The 23,356-nt window shown below is 39.3% G+C and overlaps 2 protein-coding genes across 15 annotated transcripts in view; one reads left to right on the forward strand and one right to left on the reverse strand.

Moving 5' to 3' along the window:
• SULF2 (sulfatase 2) overlaps positions 1-3,643 on the forward strand; it is a 129,508-nt gene extending 125,865 nt beyond the window's left edge. For 5 of the 6 annotated variants that reach the window (XM_060185867.1, XM_060185852.1, XM_060185849.1 and 2 more), the window contains exons 19-21: positions 1,084-1,117; positions 1,368-1,421; positions 2,710-3,643. In XM_060185867.1, the coding sequence (XP_060041850.1) occupies positions 1,084-1,117; positions 1,368-1,421; positions 2,710-2,740 (119 nt within the window). In that variant the 3' untranslated portion in view covers positions 2,741-3,643. The remainder of the gene's footprint in view (positions 1-1,083; positions 1,118-1,367; positions 1,422-2,709) is intronic. The other variant, XM_060185879.1, reaches the window with a different exon arrangement.
• A 655-nt stretch (positions 3,644-4,298) lies between these two features.
• NCOA3 (nuclear receptor coactivator 3) overlaps positions 4,299-23,356 on the reverse strand; it is a 107,263-nt gene continuing 88,205 nt past the window's right edge. For 7 of the 9 annotated variants that reach the window (XM_060185803.1, XM_007526724.3, XM_060185789.1 and 4 more), the window contains 13 exons: positions 22,577-22,962; positions 21,537-22,405; positions 19,657-19,792; positions 18,488-18,682; positions 17,410-17,670; positions 17,189-17,315; positions 14,853-15,024; positions 13,087-13,380; positions 11,583-11,687; positions 9,763-10,000; positions 8,581-8,755; positions 7,951-8,092; positions 4,299-7,730 (listed from right to left, as the gene is read on the reverse strand). In XM_060185803.1, the coding sequence (XP_060041786.1) occupies positions 7,719-7,730; positions 7,951-8,092; positions 8,581-8,755; positions 9,763-10,000; positions 11,583-11,687; positions 13,087-13,380; positions 14,853-15,024; positions 17,189-17,315; positions 17,410-17,670; positions 18,488-18,682; positions 19,657-19,792; positions 21,537-22,405; positions 22,577-22,962 (3,112 nt within the window). In that variant the 3' untranslated portion in view covers positions 4,299-7,718. The remainder of the gene's footprint in view (positions 7,731-7,950; positions 8,093-8,580; positions 8,756-9,762; positions 10,001-11,582; positions 11,688-13,086; positions 13,381-14,852; positions 15,025-17,188; positions 17,316-17,409; positions 17,671-18,487; positions 18,683-19,656; positions 19,793-21,536; positions 22,406-22,576; positions 22,963-23,356) is intronic. The other 2 variants (XM_060185842.1, XM_060185832.1) reach the window with 2 other exon arrangements.

Raw genomic sequence — 23,356 nt, forward strand, 5'->3', positions numbered from 1 at the left:
CAATAGTGGTTTGGGTACAACAAAGGACACTCAATGACATAACTGGGAAAAGTCTAATCTTATCATATAAAGGACTACCAAAGCTGGATAAGGGCAAGAGATTGGGCTCACTTAATGATGGCCCTTTTGATCAACACCAGACCACCCCAATCTGAGGCCCTACTTAGGGGGATCCTTGGATTCCCACAGAGATATAGTAGGCCTAGACCTGTAATAGCTCCCTCTCTCCACCATCACTGAGGAATTTAAAGGAGCAGAAAGCAGCCTGGAGTGGCTAATGCTGGAGTAAGTAAGGTAATGAAAACATGACAGGAGAGGAGTCAAAAAATTCTTTTTAAAAATCACAGGAACAGTCTAAAATTCTTTGGTATTTGAAGCCCCCTGGGGTGCTCTTATCAGCGTCTGGTAAGACACTTAGATTTCATATCAGGAAAATGGTTAAGCAACTTAGGATGATCAAGATGCTCTAGTCTACTGTGAATGTTTAAGGAGGAATCATAAAGTTCACTGTGGCGGTAACACTGCCTGAAATAAGCAAACCCTGCTATTACCAGATTCTTCACCAGTATCTGAAATATATAGATCACCTTCTTAACATCCACCAACCAAGTGCTCCTTTTACATTAAGTGTCATCACTATATGCCAGTTACTTTACTGTTTTATATGCACAACTCATAATGCTTATGACGATCCACGGAGGTAAATCTATTCTCATTCTATGGGTGAGTAAAATCGCCAGGTTGGTGACATATTCGATCACATTACCTGTAGGAAATTTGCCAAATGTCCAGAGAAGAATCTCCCCACGGCCCTACCTTTCTCCTGTGGCATTCTGCCTTCTGTAGTACAGGAGTTCATCACCATATATGCCTCATCACCACCACCAAGATGTCGAATGAAGTATCAGGTCTGATGACACCAGAGTGTAGGCAGTCTACCAGACTAACTGGGTGTCTTCCAGACAGTTCATGCTCTCACCTGAGAAAACTTACCAACAGTGGTTTGTGATAAATCTAAGGTTAGAAGGGAGAGGCAGTTATTTTGCTTAAATCATATGCTTCTATTTCATTTCTCTCTCTTAGGACTTAAAGACGGAGGAAGTTATGAGCAGTACAGGTATTGGTTTTGCTTATAAAGTCTGAGGAAGATCCCACTGTCTTGGTCCCTCCTTTACTCTAATGTCTGTGAGCTGCATGCATTAGGTGGAGGTGCAGATCCCATCTATTCGCAAGTCTGCCAGGGGCCTGGGTCACCCACTAGTGCTAGGTCTCATCCCAGATGCCTCAGTTGTACAGCTCTGTGGGGGTGCTTTTTCTTTCTTGGTGATGGTTAACATTCATTCTCCTTTTGACACCTAAAAACTTAGGCAGTTTCAGCGTCGAAAGTGGCCAGAAATGAAGAGACCTTCTTCCAAATCACTGTGAGTTGAGGAACCAGTTTACAAACAAATCTGCTTTGGGCTTGCTTTGTTTGCCAAGGCTATTCTGTGTGCATGCCATTTCTTATTTGTCAATCTTGTTTGTTTCCATAATGAGAAGGGATGAACTAATCTAAGTTCTTCCTATAAAATAACATACCTGAACACATTTTCTGTGTTAGACTAGTAACTTATCTAATACGGTGCTGTTTTTCTCTCTAGATAGTAGTTATCTTGGGAAACACAAATTATTTCTTAGCAGAAATATTTATAAATTGAGCTGGTAAAAAATAGCTCACTTGGATAGTGCACTGTTTATCATGTGCACTACCCAGGCTCAGGCCCAGCCCCCACTGCACTGAAGGAAGCTTCAGTGTTGTAGTCTTTTCACTGTCTCTATCAAAACAAAACAAAGGCAAACAAAAAGCATTTAAATATTTAAAGGCTATGGCTGCAGAAGTACTACTTAGTTCATAATATCAGCAACAGGTGGACTCATAAAATGGCTTCCAAAACATTCATGCCACACATGCAGTCTCCAGTGCCAGAAGAGCTGGCAGGGGGCTTCTACATGAAAGGGAAGAACCCCCCACAATAATCTGGACCCTCTGCTTCAATTGAAAAAATCTTTAAACTAGGGGCCGGGTGGTGGCGCACCTGGATGAGCACACGTTACAACATGCAAGGACCCAGGTTCGAGTCCCCGGTCCCCACCAGCAGGGGGAAAGCTTTGCGAGTGGTGAAGCAATGCTGCAGGTGTCTCTGTCTCTCCCTATCATCCCCTTCCCTCTAGATTTCTGGCTGTCTCTGTCAAATAAAATAAAGATAATAAAAAATTAAAGAAAAATCTTTAAACTACAGATGTGCTTTAACATTAGCTACTACCTTGATATTCAGTTGATATACAGGCAGGTTTTCTTGGAGAGCTACAGTTTGCAAACTCTGGCCTACTCATTTCTTTATATGCAAATAAACATATGTGGCTTTAATCTGCCAATAAACTAGGTCAGCTAAACACTTCTGATCCCAGAATTGGGGTATATATCTTTACATTTCATCTTTTCCTAGCCACTATTCTTTCTACATCTGGCCATGTTTCTAGCCACTGAGTATGTAAGCAAGCAACTAGAAATCGAGATAAGTGGCAGTAAGCCCTTTCTGAATGACCTAGAAATACTTCTTTTAAGCAGCCACATCCTTAAAGTAAAGCTTACTCAGCTGTCTGACTGATTATGAAACCTATAAGCAGGATGATAATAAAATAGTGAGATGACTTTGTTTTATTCTATAGGGGACAACTGTGGGAAGGCTGGGAAGGTTAAGAAACATGTGATGGTCCTCCAAAAACAGAGGTATCGTCTGACTATCTGTAGACAGACAATGAAAATCAAACAGTGATTTCAAGCAAATGTATGCTGTTAGCCAGGAGGCCTGAGAGACACGGAACATGCTTTCAGTCAACATGGCAAACTGGAAGAATCATCAAGAGTAATGATACTTCAGGAAGTCCATTTTTGCCCCTGCTTTTGCTTTGAATTATACCTCACCAGCTGCACAAAATGCATTTTCATATCAAAGTCACTACTAACCCTCTCTGAGGCTCACAAGGGAAAAAGAACAGAAAGAGATTTTTCTTGAAAAATTCCCTCGAGGGTGAAAGTCACTGGATTTTTTTTTTTTTTAATCATAAGGGAAAAACAACCCTGTTTTAAATCCTCTCAACTTTTTTGGTTTGTCACAAAGAAGGAACTAAGAAGCAGGACAGAGGCAACTTGCAATTATTGGAAACATTGCATCGGGTTTGACAACAGCACAAGTGACATTTATCTAGCCCAGTAACCCTGGTTGCCTCTGAAGAAACTGACTTTACTGTATATATGTGACTATCTACATGTAACCAGCGTGGGAACTTTTAGGGGAATATGACTAATAAGAAAACGCAATTTTTCAGGAGTGGTGGTGTCAATAAACGCTCTGTGGCCAGTGTAAAAGAAAACTCCTTGCAGTTGCGGCCATTTCTATTCCTGGACAGATACCTTTTCTCCCAAAATGCCTTTTGGTTTCTGTCCCAGAACTGATTTTTTTTTTTTAAAGTTCTAAAAAGAAATGAAGTTGATGTGTCCCAAATTTTAACAAAATTGTATTTGTAAAGAAATTTTGTAGTCTAAGTCTTATCATACAATGTTCAAAACAATAGCCAATAACCAACAGTTGGGACAAGGTAACACCTTTTTGTCATTTTGTAAAAAGCCATTCTTGGGGAGTGGTGGTGTGGTGTATATTGTCACTTTGTAAAAGGCCATTCTTGGGGGTGTGTGTGTGTGTGTGTGTGTGTGTGTGTGTGTGTGTTTCTTAAAAAAAAAGAAAACTCGAAATACTACCAGTCAGTACCCATTTGGAAGTAGATATCTTAGGTCAATAGTTTTTAAAAGGAACAAATGGTTGTAAACTAACTAAAATGTACCACATTTTAGGGTCTACATAAGTAAGTACCCATATAACACCAACTTTAAAATCTCTCCTTTAAAGAATGTAATGGAACTGGAAAACAACCCACCTTAGGCAGTCTTTTTGTTAAACCAAGCATTCTAACCTGGTAAAAGTAAACTAACGAGAATTCTAGAATGTGATAATTAGGAGGTCATTCAGCCTCATTCCAATCTGCTTCTCATTTAATAGATACTAAGATGATCTCTAAGCATTCACACTTAATGTCTCATGTTTCTCAGTGTCCCTTCCCCAAAAGGCAGATGCTCCCTCATATAAGTTTTAACCTCACAGAAATGGCTACCAATATTTTAAAACAAATTTACTTAACCGTCTCTTGTACCCTTAATCCAGCAGGGATGTTTAAACAAAACAAACAAACAAAGCAAGATCTTAGGCTTCAATTTTAAATAGAAACCTTTATTTACAATGACATCCAAAATGATCAGCAATGCAGTCATAAGCTTATCGTTCAACCATCTTATAAGTTATCCCACATGGTTTGGATTCTTTGCAGTGTAAAGAATGATTTAGATTTTTTTTTTAAAGCAACAGTTAATGTAAACTTGATTGAAAACTGAACTCATTCTCAATACTCTAAGTCAATTCCTGAGAAGTTAAATATTGCTCTCAGAATGACATTTCTATGCACGTCAAAATTCTATATATTAGAACAAGAGAAGAAAACACCCTGCTCATTATTAAACATTTGCCTCTTACCGAACAAAAGCTCTTGCTCCTCTGCAGAAGGGGGATGTTTCACCTATCCTAGAGGCTTTACTCCTATGAATTTTCCACTTGTAAATAAAACTCATTGCTTCTGCAAATAAGGGAACTGGACAGGCATATGGGTAACTGGCAACCTGTTCTGTTAACTCTCTAGCTACCTCTATTTCTGGATCAAAACTTCTAGGACAGCAAGTTAATCATATTCTGTAGTACCCCACCCTGTACACCCCCAACTCACCTTAGATATTAAATACAGATTAAGCAGTCCTGTTGATTAATATTTACACCTTTCTATGAAGATGCATAATCTAGAAAAATGGCATCATAATATGAACATTAACAATGATTTTCTATTTTTTCAAAGGAAGAAACATGAATCTCTCCTTTATATCATTTTGATCTTATAAAATATATATATATATTTATATTTATGTATCTTTGGATTCAGCAAAAAAGTAGGTACTGGAAATATCACATATTCTAAACGCAGATGAAAAGATCACTGATACTGTTCACCCAACAGTTACCAAGGTTTAAAAAAGTAGAGGTGGGTATGGGGTGAGGAGAGGTAGGCAGCGAGATTACAAAAGAAAAGTTATTTAAGAGAGATAAAAGGGCAACAAAGCTAAAAACAAGGCTTCATCTAGTAAAAGAAAACCATAATCTTAAATTTGCACCAACAAAATGAAGTAGAAAATATAAAAAACTCATAGTAAACTTCTCTTTTCTTCCATATAAAAAAGGGAATGCTGCCTTCCAGTTAGCCTGGAGTCAGAACTGAGGAAAATAATCACAAAACTTTATTTATTTATTTTTAATTTTTTAAAAGTCAAAAAAGGTAAGAGCACCATTCTATCTCTTTCCACGCACACAACTTAAGATAGACCTGACACAACTGTATCTAAAAATAAAAAGACTTACTCAGCCATGCCTCTGTCTCCACACAGGTGGATATGTTATCTGAAAAAGTACAGGTCACTATGATGGCAGTGTATGGATTTACAATCTTAGACTTATTCTTCAACTGGAGAGGAGAGGGACACAGGAAGAATGGTATAAAATAAGCAAATCCACTCTCCTAGTGGTTCTGCAAGTAGCAGGTTTCACTTATTCATAAGCAAGTCAAAGAAAATATATGATCTTACCTTCAGAAACACTTAAATTGGCTAAGCATGTATGCAGTTAAAAAAAAAAAAAAAAAGCTCTGTTATTGCTGGAGAATGACAACAAGGCTAGGAGAGACATTTGAAATTCAAAGATATTCCACTAACAACCATTTTCTTTCAACCATTTGTTTAAACCTCGTTCTGTAAACCAGGTAAGAGGAATTACATTTGATAGTTCTCCCTATTCTTGACTAGAACAAGAGTCAGGGAGTAGAGACGGTGTACAAAGGCACTCGGTCAGACTGCAGCTGTGAATCATGCAGAACTGGCTGTGCTGAGGGCCGAGTGCCTTAAATAAAAAATAAAAAATAAATCACTGTGACACGACTCTCAGGAAAACATCACATTAGTGGAATGACAGCTGAGCAGACACCAGAAACCACACACCAAGGATTCTTCTGCGATCCTGATGTGGGATCCAGGTCCTAATAACCAAAACCTTACAGCGCTCCTGAAATGGATGAAAAAGCAACATAATTCAAATTTTAATACCATCAATTTATGGACTGCTTAACAAGATTTTTTTTTTAATCAAAATGCTTAATTTTCAAATTCTTGGTATCTGTTTATTTTCTGTATCTATTCTTTCCTACCAAATTAACAAAGTGCTTAGTTCTGGTAGAGGAATTAAAAAAAAAAAAAGCCTACATCTAAATAAATGATTTTTTAAAAAAAAGTTGAAATTAAGAGAGAGAATAGAGCGAGGCATCCAAAGCTGGGGGGTTGAGGGTGGGACGCCATGAACCCCTGTCCTCTTCCCCAGGCCACAAAGTCCAGAGATGTTTCTTCTATCTGTAACCTCACGACACTGAGCTTACTGTGATCAATAATGTTAAATATTTAACTTCACAAACTCTGTAAAAATGAGTTGTTGTGACCTACAAAAACAAGGTATATACATATTTTACATGATACAGTATCTTAAAGACCGTATTTACAAAAGAAATCTATTCACAGAAACACTGCAAAATTCTGATTCAGAATGCAGTACCTGGCCTTGAGTTTTCTGCAGTTTATTTTCAGAAAGCATTATTGCTCTACCATATAGGCAAAGGGTGACACCAGTACTTTCAACAATAACGAGAAAATTACAGTTCTTGTCCAAGAGACTAGACAAAAACCAGGAATGTGGTTCACCATTCCTCAAGACCTCAAGAATATTGCATTTATCCATTACTTTTTATATAAAGTGCACTCAGCTGCACATTAGCATGAGAAAAATTGCTACTGCTGCTATTAAATACTGTCATCTTGACTTCCCTTCTACTTGACATCAAAGTCACTTGACATCAAAGACAATTCCTGAAGGTGAAGTATTACAGGACATCAGAGACAGATGAAAATCCTAGTTAAGAGAAAGTCAAGGACAACGGAGGACAGTGACAAAGCAACTCAACACTATCATAGGAGGACAAGAGTTCAGTTATGACAATTTCACAAGCTAAGAGGGTCAACATAGAGGAGTTCCATGGCAGTGAGAAAAACAAAGGAAGGCTAGGGCTAACATTCTCACCCATACTGCGACTGGAGAAACCAGCTCCCAATTTCTCCAATGTTGTCTGGCCCGCCTACATTTATTTTAATGGTGCTACACAGTCAGGAGAGAATTGTAATCAGTAACACTCCTTATCTCTAGAATCACATTCCCAAAAGGCAGAATGCCAAAAATATTTCAGTTTTGAACATGATACACAAGAGCGGAAAGAGGAAGGGGGTGGGGGGGGGGAAGATAAATAATGTGCTTTAACTTAAAATTCAGTCCTGATGAAATGGTATCACTTGGAATACCCATGATGGAGGTCAAAGCTGGTCCATTCTTCAAAACTGGGTGTCTGGAACAATTCTTTTGTTTATCCCAATAATCCTAGTGCAGTGTCATTTGGACAGTGATTTCCTTGGAGTCCCTGGTGTAGCTATGTCAGCAGTATTTCTGTTAGCAAACAGAAAAAACATGAAGGAAATAAGTGGACAACAGAAAAGAATCCTTGTCTATGTACACAAGTTTTATCACATGCCACTGAAAGTACCTAATGGCTTAATACCTTCAAAAGTTAGTGACTATATTTCACCCAGGCTTACTGTTGAGGCTTTGGTTCTGCACAAAGACCATGAAAATATTTTTGAGAAAGGTAAGGAATAGTGCCTCATACCTGATCAGGACCCATTGGCATGCCAGACATGGGCATGGAGTTCATGTTCATCTGTGCCATGGGACCACTGCTGCCGTTCATGTGCACCATACTATATGCAGTGGGATTCCCTTGGTGGGCAAACTGCTGCTGAGGAAAGGAGCTATAAAGAAAGTCTGCAATTACCCCGGGTAATTTACCAACACAAGATATATAAAAAGATACCATCACAGTTGTCAAATGTCATTACACTTGAGTAGAGAAAACACTACAGGAAAACTTCCAGATAGCCTGCCTTCTGTTTTTACAGCTGTCTGTACTCCATACCCTCATGAATGTGTGCACAGTAGGAAGGATTCTCAAAACGGACAAACCACATTAACATTTTTCTACCACCACCACCCTCCCCGCTTTTTTTAACGGATGAGAGGGAGAAAAGCAAGAGAGCCATAGTATCACTAATGTATGTGGTGCTGGGACAGAACTGAGGGCCTCGTACTTTTGAGTTCTACACTATACCAAAAAGCCACCTCCTGAGACATAACAACACATTTTCTGATATGAGCCCAGACCATTTTTATCAAAAATACAGAGATTAATTTCCCTAGTTCCACAAAAATGAAAATGAATTTAAAAGTTATTGCTCTTCACCTGTTCCTGGCAAGGTTTCCTGATGGCCAGCCCTTCATTTCTGAGGACTGATATATAGGTGCAGTCTGAGGGTGCTGCATCATGGGATTCTGGGAGGGACCCATTCTTGATGACATCATTGCATTGGGAGGACTAGATACTCGACCAAAGCCTGGATCTGGCTGTTGTCCCATACCTTGAAAAAAGAAATCACAAGATTTCAATGCTACCTAATTAAAGTATCACCCTTTTACAGGAATTTTATATTCATTTTTAGAAGGGAATATGATAGGGATAGATAAGAGATTTACATGGTAGTACTTCCTAGTTATTGTCTCTTCTCACCAAGATGAGAATTATAGTAACAGGCTTACTATAGAAAAGCAGATGCCTAGTAGTTTATTTCAGTGACACCTCTGTATAACAGGGATTTCCTACCACACTACTCCCATCACTCTGTCCCTCTTTCAAGGCCAAAAGACCTATTATCCTTGGCTGGCGTGGACTCACCCTAAAATGTAATCTCCCTAACAGATACCGCTAGTGCCACTTGCTCACCATGTTGATGAAACCTGTCAGTGGCTGACCTAAAGAGGTCTATGAGTTAGTACACATATTACTTTCTGATATGAACTGTCAAAAAAAGAAAAAAAAAAGAAAAAAAAGCTCAAAATGCTACAGTCAGTCAGAGCTGTTCCAAAACTGGAGAGCCATACTATACCAGGGTAGGTGGGGAAGACATGGATATGGAAGGACAATAGAACACTTTACAGCCTTTTGTCCAAATTAAGGTGTCTGGGGAGCTTGAGTAGGAGAAAACACACACACCACACACACCACACACTTCTGGGGAGCTTGAGTAGGAGAAAACACACCCACCACACCACACCCACCACACACCCACCACACACCCACCACACACACACACACACACACACACACACACCTCCTTCTCTCAGTCATCCTAGAGCAATGAAGCCTTGGTGATGACCCAAAAAAAAGTCAGTGATAGAACACATAGACATCAATTACAATTACCTATCCACACTACAAAATGTTTTTTTCCATTACTCTTATTTTTACATGAAAAGGAACAAGAGGGGATAAATAACACTTTTATTCACTTTTAATATGCAACAGATATAATGAATCTTAAGTCCTCAGTAATGTTACTTTGACAGACATTTTCACTGTCAGATTTACCATAATTTGGTGGGTATGGAAACTGCTGCGGGGGAGCCTGTGGCATAGCAGGTCCTGCCAAAACCCCATCCATGCTGGGAGAAGCGGTTACATTAGGAGGTGGGCTGAAGGCCTGGCTCTGTTGTTGCTGTTGTTGCTGCTGCTGCTGCATCATCATCGCCACCCTCTGCTGTCGGAAGTGATGACTAAGAAGTTCTCTGCTGCGCTGGGCTACCATCTGGGCATTAAGAAAACCCTGCTGTTGCCCAAAGAAAATTGCAATTACACATTGCAAGAACCAGTTCAATTCCACATACACAGCACCTCCACAATGCATTAGGTATCTGAGAGAAAACATTTCCAGTGACTTTCCTTATAATTACCAAAAATAAAAATTCTCATTATAGTAAAGGTTTTCTCACTTGAGGGTAAGGGTGAAGATGAGGGGAACCCACACAAAATAAAGACATGAGAAGTATTTGGGGCTAAGAGACAAAAACAAACAGGCTGCAACTGTTAACATATTTAGTTGACAGAAAAGTCCTAAAGCATTTTTTTTTGCATTAAAAAAAAACAGAAAAAAGTGTGTTGTGACTTTCCCAATAACCCAAAAATTAGAAAACATCTATCTAAGTAAGAAAAAAAAAATGATGATGAATTTTAGAGACTAAAATAAAGCTATTGGGGGGGAGGGAAGCACAAACAGTCCCTAGCATCATAAGTGACAGTAAACTTGGGGGAGAGGAGTTGAACCAAGAAGGGATCCTCCCACAGACACACTGCTGGTGGAGCTGGGCATATAGGGTGGGGTTAAGCCCACTGAAGGAAGAAGACACCATGATGATGTTGAGAGGATATGGAGGTAACATTATCAGAGCACTGGATAAACAAAGTGATTTGGGCTCTACTAGTGAGGAGATCACCTCAAAAAAAAATTAGTTTTACTATCTTTTCTTTTTGGACGTAGCCTGTCTAAGATCTACAGAACATCTGACTGTAAAGAAAAGATACATGTCATTATTTTCAACTAAGCGTAAGACAGTGAAAATTAGCCACTTCTGTCTTTGTGGTTTTTTTTTTTTTAATAATTATGAACACTTTTTTCAGGCCACAGTACAGAACTTCCATATACTCATCTGCTCATGCTTGTAAAAATACAGAGAACTAAATGCCATTCTCTCCCACTATAGGAAACAAGTCATCTCAGAGGTCATCACTGAGAAGATGACATATTATCTTATTTTTGATACTTATAATTTCAAAGTATATCCAGTGAGCATGTGGCACCACAATCCAAGAACAGAGACAAGTTTAAAGGTTTATTAACTTAAATTCCTAAAGAGTGACCGCTATTTTCATAATACAAAAACTGATCACTAAAGAAGTTTTAAAACAAAGGGATAGGAATCGGCATAGTTCTAACTCTTCCTTCCTAGTAACCAGCAAGAAAGCAGAATGGAAGATGCAAAGCATTGAGAACCATCAGATGGTCTCTCAAACCAGAAACTTGGGAGTTATTTGTTTAACAATTAGTACTTACTGACAATGCACTATGGGCTAGGCTCTATGCTGAGCATACAGCAGTACATGTGCAAAGACTGGGCCAGGTGGTGGCACACCTGGTTGAGTGCACATATCACAATGCACAAGGATCCACCCAGGTTCAAGCCCCCAGTCCCCACCTACAGGCAGAAAGCTTTGCAAGTGCTGAAGAGCAGGGCTAAAGGTGTCTTTGTCTCTCTTCCTGTCTATCTCCCTTCCCTCTCAATTTCTGTCTCCACCCAATAAATAAATAAAGATAATAAAAAAGTAATAAATGTGCAAAGACTTGATACTCTCACCTGGGAGTTGACCTGGGGCTGCATCATGGGCCTCATCACAGCAGCCCCGCCAGCAGTGGGGCTTTCCATTTTCATTTCAAGGGCTTGACGGCTCTGATTCAAAAACTGAGGAGAGACAGGCTGGTTAGAATGCAAGTAGAGCACATTAATAAGTCTAAAATAGCTTTCTAAATCCTCAAGAACACCCAATAGGTCATGATGGTTATCTCCAAACACATTAATTTGGTTGTTATATCAAAGCTGAACTTTTTTTTCACTTCAAAAAAAGTTCATACTGAAAGTCCTTAGCCAGCATATGAATGCTTATTGTTTGCAGCAGGGAAGCAAAGGTGCAATTTTATAGCTTAAAGAATACCTTTGGGGGCTGAGAGATAGATCACCCAGTACTGCACATGTTCTAAGTATGAAGTCATGGGTTCAAGCCCCAGCACCACAGACAGGACAGCACAGCATAGCACAAAGAGAACTCCACAGATGGTGGAACAGTGCTGAAGTGCTCCTTTGTCTCCTCCTTTCCCCCCCTCTAAATTTAAAAAAAAAAAAATTTTTTTTGAAGTCTCAAGAGATCATTCACTCAGTAATATACCAAACTGACTCTCATGTCTTTTTCTCTGTGTGTGTGTGTGTGTGTGTGTGTGTGTGTGTGTGTGTGTATGTCTGTCTTTGTCTCTGTCACACACACACAGACACACACACATCTGCCTCAGGAGCACCTCCACAGGAGATACTTCCTTAGTAGTAAAGCAATGCTGTGTGCTCTCTCCACCTCTCATCCTTTACCATAAGGGGGAGGGGGAAGAAAGAGAGTGTTCACCACCAGAGTGGTGGAATCATGCAGGCACTAAGTTCCAGGAAAAAAAAAAAGGATATATACCTAACATTACATATAAGTCATCAAGAAACACTTCTGCAGTCTAGAAAGTAGCTCGGTAGACGTCTAAGAGTGCTAGACTTGCAAGCATAGTGTCCCGAGTTCATTCCCTAGCATCACATGATGCTTTGGCTTTCTCATTAAGGAGGGAGGGAAGTTTTTTTCCCCCCAAGAGCAATCTCCTCCTCCCCCCAATCCCCTTTCACCAGAGCACTGCTCAGATATGAAAAGTCTGGTACAATAACACATGAATTATTTTTTCTCAACATTTTTTCCCCTAACCAGAGCACTCTTTAGCTCTGGCTTATGCTGGTCCTAGGAATTGAACCTAGGGTCTTTGGTATCTCAGGCATGAAAGTCTCCGTGCATAACCATTGTGCTATTTTCCCACCCCTTTAACTTTTTAGCCTATACAATGGAATATTCTTATAAAAAAGACACCTCAATTCTAGCATGACCACTTCCTAAGACCCTCAGTATTAATAAAATGTTATACAGAAATTTAAAAAGAAATTCTTTAGTTGAAGAGATAAAGTGCCAAGAGCAAGAGCTCTGAAGAACACAGTCTGAAGCAAAGATGGCCGAAAGAGAAGCCACTTCTGGCTAAGGCACAGCACATGGCTAGTTAGCTACCTGTTGGCCCTGCAGCCTCTGCTGAAGCTGCATTCTGAGTTGCTTGGGGGTGTTGGTCCGAGGTCTCATCATGTTGGCCCTGGGGTGCATTCCTTGGAGAGAAAAATTGCTTTGCTGGTTCATCTGATTCATCATAGAATTAAAAGAAGGTGACTGTCCCTGAAGATTAAAGCCTCCTTGTATTGGAGGCCCCTGTGCTGGATATGTCTGCCCATATAATGCTGCCTTCTGATCCATCATAACTGCTGCTTCTTGACCTTGGAAAGCATCCTGCTTGGACTCCAAGGCTTGACCCTTAAATAGCAAACACAAATGAATAGTGAAATCATTTTAAAGAAGCTTTAAAAAAAAAAAAAGTCAACTTATATAGACACCGGTGTTGCAGAATTCCAACAACAAATCAAGCTAACTGCCTAAGTTTCCAACAGAATACAATCCATGTGCCCATCTTTTCTCAACCAAATATCTATTATAACACATTAAGAATCTGAAGAACAGATCTCTGAGTGTCATGCCAACATGGACCTCCCATTTCAAGTATATAGTAAATTAAAATCACTGTGATCAATTAATTCTTATGTACTTCACACCAGTTGAGGGTGGCAAGTGTTGATTCTGTCAGACACAGGTAAATCAACAAAAAAGAATCTGATTCCCTTGGAGTGCATTCACCAGTTGAATAAAAATTTAAGCATGATCAATCATTCACTGCTATCTGTATGGGGAGAGTAAAGGGGAATGGAATATTCATTTAACCAGTACTAAGTGTCTACATTAGCTAAGAATATGTACATGTTAAAGATATGTACAATATAATGTCCAGCAGAATTTGGGGATAATCCCCAGTAATATTAGATACGTAATTTTAAAAACAGTTTTCTGATAGGGTTTTTACTTTGTTGACCTATCCTGCTATCTTACTCGGTAAAGTGCACTTCCCCTGCTCTAGGACCCAGGGTTGAGGCCCCACCACCCTATGGAAGCACTATGTCTGGCATGGAGGGAAGCTCCACCAATGGAGGAATGGTGCTGTAGTAGCTGTACTCTTATAATTACTTCTTTCTAGTATCTAACCAGGTAGCATTTATTATAGGAAGGTTTTTTTTTTTATGTTAAAACATTTATTTATAATGATGGAACATCCCAACATCATCTCTTATCCCCAATTATTTATGCAAACCTCATGAAAATATGCCAGCCTCAAAAATTAGAACTCATATAAATCTAAATAAATGGTAACATTTCTAAAATCATAGTTTACAGGCCAGGTGGTAGCATACCTGGTTGAGCGCACATGTTACAATATGCAAAGACCCAGGTTCAAGCCCCCAGTCCCCACCTGCAAGGGGAAAGCTTCACAAGTGGTGAAGCAGAGCTGCAGATGTTTCTCTGTCTCTTTCCCTCTCTATCTCCCTCTCTCCTCTCAATTTCTGGCTGTCTCTATCTAATAAACAAATAAATATAATTAAAAAATTTAAAGAAATTAAAAAATAATAAAAAAATGAAATCATAGTTTATCAGATCATTTCTATAATTGTCAAGAACCTGAAGTCTTAATAAAACAACAGATGTTAGAATATTGCAATTACATTTTTGAAACCTAATGCTCGTAGTATCCATGAATGCAATGTTATGACCTAACAAAAAGGAAATATGTCAAAGTAGACATTTTCTGTATGGTTTCATGGATGTGTACCACACACACACACACACACACACACACACACACACACACACACTTTTCTTTCCATACTAACACCACTTACTTGATTTACAAGTTCAGGAATGCCTAGAGCTCTGTCAATTTCCTCTAGACCCGTGGCATCTGTGTTGCTCAAGAGAGTGTGTAGTTGGTCCAACAATGCTCTTTCATCACTTTGGCCTTCTAGGTTAGCAGGTGACCCAAGGAGATCATCCAGGGAATTCCTAAGAAGTGGTCTAAAAAGAAATTTGCATTCAATGTCAGTAGTGCTTTTCTCTTTGAAAGGAAAAAAGAAAACTCTTAACAGTAACCATGCATACTACTTTAAATATACACAAACATCTCAGTAATACTACAGGTATACATAATAAACCAACTGATCAAAGAATATCAAGTAGCATCAATTTAAGCTTATGCCTCTCCCCCTTTTAAGTTACACAAAACATTTATATTAAAATAACATCCAGATAAGACTTCAAGAGAACTTCTTGGCTTTTGATGTTATTGTTGCTTTGTTTTTTGTTTTGTATACAAGAGGGTAATGACAGTACAACTGTTGACACATGAGTACAAGTCTCCATCTCACCAAGATAGGTGTCTGCAAAACACTCTCAGCCCCTAGTTTAGGTCCTTTGCTCAGCATCATGTACCAGGAACTGAAAGTCCTTCCCCCTATCCCAGTCCTGCTCTAGAGTCCTTTGCCCTGGTATAGTACACCCAACCAGTCCAAGTTTTACTTTGTGTCTCCCCAGATTTAAACCTCACCAGACCAGCACCAACCACTATATCTACTTTAATTCCACCCCGAAGCCCTACTACCAAAATGTAACTACTAGACCCTGAGATATTTGGGGACTGTCAGAAATTGCAAGGAGAAAGAAATTTGGAAAAGAAAGGAGATTGTACTGTTAAGTTTCCACAAGTGGTAGCAGTTGCATTTGAATAACTTTCTGGAATTAAGAGTTCATGTATTGATATGTACTCCACACACCCAGCAGCAAGGTACCACAGTTCTACAACACATAAAAGTGCAAGCAAAAAAAAAAAAAAAAGGCTTGCATTAAAAAAAATTTTTTTTTATTTTAAGAAAAGCTTGAGTTATATATCCTTCCTTATCGCACACGTGGTGAAGCAGGGATGCAGGTGTAACTCTTTTCCTAGTTCTCTCTGTATCTCTGAAAAATGAATATCTTCCTCAGCAAGTTCTGCAAAACTGAAATTTTATGTTCTCTACTATGTAGAGAAGCACTCAAGTGAGTAAACTCGTGCAGTTAATGAAGTCATGGTTGCCTAATCCATGGATCAATTCACTTTTTCTTTGCTTAATTTATGGCAGATATCAGGTTAGAACTGACACTGATGGAGCTCCAGTGGTGCAATCGGTTAGCGTGCAGTACTTACACAGAACTGACACGGATGGGGTCTCTCTCATGCAAATGAGTTATTGACCAAGCAAAATGAAAATGAAATATAAACTTAATCTACACTCTTTACAAAACCTTAAAAGAGGGTCAGGGAAACAGGCCGTTCCTGCGATCAACTTGCATGCCTGAAACCTCAAAGGCTACAGGTTCAGTCCCTAGCACAACCTCATACTAGAGCTGAGCAACACCCTGGTTCATGTTCTTTCTCCACGCTCCCCTTTCTCTCATAATAAATGTGTGCATGTGAGTATGTATGCATGTCATGGCTTACTACCTGCTCGACTCCACTTCTCCTGGTAGACTTTTTTTTTTTTAAGATGGTAAGAAGCAAAAAGGAAAGACAGAGAAGGAGACACCACGACACTCCACAGCTGTGAGGCTTCCCCCCTTCATAAAGTGTAACCATGTGGTAGATATGGGGCTCAAACTTTGGAATTTATGCATGTTGGCCATGTATGTGCTCTACCAGGTGAGCCATCTCCCAATCTAAGAAAACACATTAAGTGAAATAATTTTTAACAAGGACATGAAAGTACGTGCTCACCGTCATCACTCAAATTATTTTTAAATCACAGAGAAGAATTATTCGATCCTTCAAAATTAATCTTCCATAACTGAAATACACCCTCTAAACACCATTTATTATGTAGAACTAGTTCTAATTTAATACTATATTACAAGATTACTCATTATAAGAGAAAATCACCTCACCAAGAAAGCAGCTCTCAGGTTTGACCCTCCATGGTAACAACAGCTGAGCAATATAGTTCTGTTTCCTCCCTCTTCCATGAAAGCCACAGCTTGCCACCTCAGCCTCACTTTTATAGGGTTATCCAACAAACACTCGGGTGGTCACCAGTAAATCAATTACAGAGAGTTTTTTCTCCTTCTCTTTCAGGTTTGTTCCCATGCTATGAATCTATTCTAGATAGTACAATACTAACATTTTCTATGGAGTCACTCAACAAAGTCCCACCTATTTTGAGTCCCATGAGGGCCTTGTTCCATGGACAACATGCCATCTGGCCAGGAACCTGGTTGGTTCGATGATGTTGTCTGGCCATAAGGATTGACTCCCATTCCCATGGGAATATCACCAGGCCCTAGTGGAAGAAAAAAGATAAAATTTCAAATAAGTTGACAGCAAGTCATTACCCTAAGCATCCAATTTTCCTGTCTTACAAAGGGGATGCTTACGCATTTGAAGCATCTGCTGTTGCTGCTGCTGTTGCTGCTGCTGCAACATTGGTCTTGCACCTGAGATGCTATTGGAACGAAGGGGCAAGGTAGGCATTGAGCCACCCACTGCAGGTCTAGGTAAAGAAGCACTATAATCTGCACCTGGTCTTCCCATGGAGTTTGAATTCATAGGTTCCAGTCTACTGGCCTTTGGGTTTGGTAAACACCAGTCTCCTGAGGTAGGAGTCTGACTCATATTCACATTTCTGTTTGGTCCACCTAAAAGAGGTAGAAATAAATAAGAAGTCTTCCATAGAATTATGAAATTATTCTTATATACACTAATATATATGGTGGCATATACATATATCATCAGTCTTGACCCAAAAATAAAATTAAAATAAAATGATGTTGCTGCTATCCTAAAACAGGGCTGGTCAACAATGAAGATATTTTTAAATGGCCACCATTATCATGTATTCATGACCCTGTCTAGAATACAGGCTAGGAAATGGTTCACCCAGCAGAGCACAAACGTTCCATGACTGAAGTCCTGGGTCTGAGTCACAGTACCTTATTCAAGTGCTACTAATAGCACCAGGGGAGTGAGAGGGACCTCCATGAATGTTGAAGTGCTGCCGTGGGGCCTCCTCCACTCCCTTCCTCCCTCTCTCTAACCCCCAAAGAAATAAAGAATGAAATATTGAGTCAGGAAGACACTGAGCAATAGTATCATGCATGTGCAAGGCCCTGGGATCATTACCTGACTCTGTACAAAAAGGGGGAGGGGGAAGAGGGGAAGCTAGGGGAGATAGCATAATGGTTATACAAAAGACTTTGATGCCTTAGTCTCCAAAGTCTCAGGTTCAATCCCCCATTCCACTGTAAGCCAGAGTTTAGCAGTATGTGTATGTGTGTGTGGGGGGGGAGAGACTATTAGCTTGAAAAATTTTCTAAGAAACTCAGAATAAAAAATACTAATGAATGAAACATTATTATTTGAAAACCTATTACTTAGTCCCAATTATTTAAAGTGATTTAAATTTGCTTTTCCCAAATTCATTTGAACTATAAATATTAATTAGACATTACATACTCAAATTTGAGCCATAGTTTTCCTGATTATCCATCATTCTTGGGTTCCCGCCCAATATGGGTTGCTTTTGTAGCATAGGGAAAGCACTGATGTTCTTTACCGGAGGACTTGAACCAACAGAAACAGGGCTATCTAGAGATACTGCTCGGTTATATGAAGGACGAACTGACTGCACAGACTGTGGATTCCTCAAACCTGTTAAAACACAGACATATAAATATCCTCTCTGATGATTCAACACTAGATCAAGTACAAGTCATAAATACCAATATCCATGCAAAATCTGTCGTTCTTACTAAAGCAAACACTGACTTCCTTTACCAACAAACACTAGGCATTTAATAAAATAAATAAATAACTCCCCGATTCCAAATAAAGCAGAAACAACAGTCTCACGTGTTGGACACTGCTCAGTAGCCTGATATGGTAGTAGATGTTACCACTTCATTTAATGTTGAAATTTTTACCAATGTTTCACACTCCTAGAAGTTCTTCTCTTACTAAGTGGCTTCTGTTTAAAATTTTACAATTAAATGGAACCAGGTAAGCTGTCTTCTAATCTAACAAAAAATGAAGAGTAAAATTTCCTCCTAGCCTCTTCCATTTTCCTTGTTCTAATTTGTTAGACTTACTATCCATTTGAAGATAGAAAAACATCACTGAATATGAATATTCTGAATAAATGTGATTATTTTTCATGGATATATGTAATATGTCCTTGTTAAAATGATGAATGGGAAAGATGGGAGAGTCACAGGAGGGAGGCTAAATAAGAACCAGCACACAGAGAAAATTCTCATAGTTATGAGATTCCAAAAGTGTCACAAGACAGGTTTTGATCTATAGCTGCAATTGCTCCTTAATCTAATCCCCTGTTCCTAAGAAAAATATGTCTTACTAAAAACTACTCATCTGAAATAACTGAAGTTGAAATTTTCCTTGTAAATGCCATGATTCAGACTGACATTAGTTTCAAGTGGAAATTTTTTCCAGAGAAATGTGCAAAAAGAGCTTCTAAAAACATACACATTATAAGTCAATAAGAGACACAGCATATGTTTTGAAATTATACAAGCTAGTTGGATCTAGGTTTTAGTGCAAAAGTATATGTACGTACATATGCAGAAAAGACCTACAAGGCAGCAAGATTAAACCTAATTCTTTCTTACCTAAAGAATTAGTTCCCTGAAACATTTGTTGCTTGGTTCCCAGATTATTACCATTTGTGGACATGGAATTATTGTAAAAGTCAGAACTGGTCAGATCACCAAGAATAGCATCTAGATTATCCAGATCTCCAGATGCCTGAAAATAATAAAAGATTAGCCCATGTACTTTACTAGGTATACAAGTATAAATATATTCATCAAGACAAGCTGAGAATAACTAAAATATAGTAGTTACCTAAGGCAATAATGATGATATACAACTTAAAGACTGGCTTATAATGACCCCCTCCTCCCCATTCTTCCTTCTTAAAAGTAAGAAGAGTTTAAACCACTGAAATAAATGACTGGGTTCAGAACACCTTCCTTTTTGGAGAAAAAGAGAAGATACATTTTTATTTACCCTGGAAATTTAATTCTAAAACTGAAAGGTATTTTCACGATCATTGGCTGAGAGATGCCTGCATCTACATATAACTTCTGAAAACAAGGATGATTAATAATAAAAGTGACAAACTGATACTCAAGATATTCATGATCATGTATTAAAAAGGACTTTTGCTCAATAAATTTGGAGAATACTAGACTAAATAAAGTTAAACACATGTGCTACGACTTCTTCAAGATTTTATTTAAGCTCAGACACATATTAACATCTCCCAAAACAGCATTCAAGAAAGAATGTGGGACATATTTAGAATGTGGTCAAATGCATAAAGCATGATTTTTTTAGATAGAAGTCAAAATCCTAGTGCTTAGAACAAAGTTTTTCCCCAGTTTCCTTCTACCATACCCACCACAACCCAAACTGTTCATTCCAAAAATTAGCACTTCATCAAAAAATTTCTGATTGGCTACCAACAAGTTATAGGCATATTTTAAAACACTAGGATTGGTTATCACTGAGGCTTGGTGCCTATAACAATAAATACACCACTCCCGGCTGCCATTTCATTTTTCCTTCTTTTTTTCTGTTTTGACAGAAACAGAAATTGATAGAGGGAAGGAAGAGAGAGAGGGAGAGACACCTGCAGCACTGCTTCACTGCTCATGATTTGGGTTGTTGGAAAACTCATGTATTTTTCTGTTTTCCAATGCAAAAATGCATCATGACTTTTCTTTCTTTTTTATTTATTTTCTTGCCTCCAGGGTTATTGCTGGGGCTCAGTGCCTAGACCATGAATCCACTGCTCCTGGAAGCCATTTTTTTTCCCTTTTGTTGCCCTTGTTGTTTTATTGTTGTTGTTACTGATGTCACTGTTGTTAGATAGGATAGAGAGAAATGGAGAGGGGAAGGGCAGACAGAGAGGGAGAGAAAGATAAGATACCTGCCGACCTGCTTCACCACTTGTGAAGCGACCCCTCTGCAGTTGGGGAGTCAGGGGCCTGAACCATGATCCTTACACCAGTCCTTGAGCTTTGTGCCATGTGCGCTTATTTAACCTGCTGCACTACTGCCTGACCCCCCATCATGACTTTTCCAACAACCCAGTATATATAACACTTTTTCTAGCAGAAAAAATGTAATGATGAAACAAAAGTTGAATCTAAAAATTAGCTCTTCAAAGAGCCAGGCAGTGGCACCCCTGGTTGAGCATACACATTACCATGTGCAAGGACACAAGTTTAAGGCTCCACTCCCCATCTGCAGGGATAACGCTTCACAAGTAGTGAAACAGATCTGCAGGTGTCTCTCAACCTCTCCCCTCCTCCCCTCTTAATTCTCCTCTGTCCTATCTAATAGGGAAGGGAAGGGGAAAGGGAAGGGAGGAAGGAAAAAATGTCCACTGGGAGTGGTGAATTCACCAGGAGCGATAGATTCATTGTGCAGTAACTGAGCCCCAGCGATAACTACCTGTTGGCAATAATAATAATAAAATTACCTCTTCATTTGCTTCTGTCTTAATTTTAGTGTCTTTCTCTTGACTTGAAGTAGGGATGGTGGAACTGCTGCACTGACTCATCTTGTTGTCCAGCCCTTCCACTTTGGGCTGGAGTTCTTTAGACAGTGTATCGCTGGGATCATCCCTGTCCAGCAGATATCTGAGCAGTGCATTGTTTTCCTTCTTCTTAGGACTTAGTTGTTCCTGTTTGACATTTCCTTCCCCGCAGGGTGTTGAACTACTGGTGTCTTTTCCAGTGGCCTCTGCAGTAATCTTGGCTACTTCAGCTGGGGAATTCCCATTCTGCAGCAATTTGTGCAAAATTCGGTGCTTCTCTTGCAATAGTGACCCGTGCATATTGGATGTAGAAGACACTCCTCCAGATGTTGAGGAGGAGACCCCAGAAGGGCTAGTTACACTGATGGAAGAGTCTTTAGAGCTTGAATCCATCGGGGAGTTGGTCAAGGAGGAATGACCTCGGTCGTCAGAAGAACAGGTAAGTAACTGCAGTAATTTTTTATGACCTTTGCTTTCCAGGGGACCCCTTTGATTCTCTGATCCTTCACCATTACTTTCCTTACTTTCTTTGTCACTGAGATGATCCCTGCTATTTGACTGACACATTGAACTCTCCACAGGATTCTGGTCACAGTACAAGTCTAATGGGCTTTTAGAATCCTGACTATTCACTTTATTTGCTTGAGCTATATTTACATTAGGAGAATTATCTAATTTGGGGCCTGGAGAAGATAGAGTGGATAAAAGCGAAGTCCCCACACCCTCGCTGATAGCTTGAAGAGCACTGAGAGAGCTGCTAGAAAAGCTGTGGTTCCCATTATTGCCGGAAGATCCCATGGGAGAGTGTACACCTAGAAAGTTAAGAAAACAATTAGACTATCAAACACTACAACAAAACACCACTTAACTATTCAAAGTTTCTAATATAAAATGAACTACACAAGAATTATGGTGGTATGAAAGAAAATAATTACCAAGTGGAAAAGAAAAAAGGGGGGATGGGGAAATACCAACATAAATACCTGCAACAGGAGAAAACTGATGAGAGGCCATCTTTGGACTCCCACGGTTACGAGGAGAAATCATGATGTTCTGCTGGCTGGACCCAAGGCCAGGACTCCCATGAGGGGGACTACTAATGTTGAGACCATAGTTGTTATTCTGGTAGGAAGAGGGTGACTGCATGCCTGGTCCAGAATTCAGTGAAGGTATAGTACCAGAAGCTCCATATCTAGTTCCACTCATCTGCCCTGTGGTACTGGGGTCATTCAAGCCATAGGTCCTGCTGGTCAGCATCTGTAAGCCTTGGTTTGGTGACATGCTCATACCACCTAGTGAAGTGCTGCATCCAGGTGCTGGAGGTCTAATGCCCTGTCCAGCAGGATTTGGTCTATATCCATTCTGTTCCCTGCCAAGAAAAAGATGGGGAGGGAGGGAGGGACAGATTATTGAAGCTTTGACTAAAAAAATTCCAAACATGAATCATAACCCTGAATAAAAATAATTTTTAAAAAATGATGAAATACCCAAGAACCTAACTTCTTAAGCATTGCTCCAATTTTACTCCTTCTTCAAAGATTGCCCATTTACCATCAGCAATAGCAAGCAGTCTTTATTCTTCACATGTACCTTCAAGCCAAGGCAGAGCTATGGTAATCTAGTCTTGAAAAGATGGCTCTAACCCCAGAAAACAAATATTAAAACAAAAATATTTCAATATTTTTATTTTAATATTTCATCATAGCACAGTTGAGGTTTTCGGCAAAGAAAAAAACATTATCTGAAAGGCTGGTGAGTATGCA

Source organism: Erinaceus europaeus, chromosome 1 (assembly GCF_950295315.1).
Source record: "Erinaceus europaeus chromosome 1, mEriEur2.1, whole genome shotgun sequence".
NCBI classification, from domain to species: Eukaryota; Metazoa; Chordata; class Mammalia; order Eulipotyphla; family Erinaceidae; genus Erinaceus; species Erinaceus europaeus.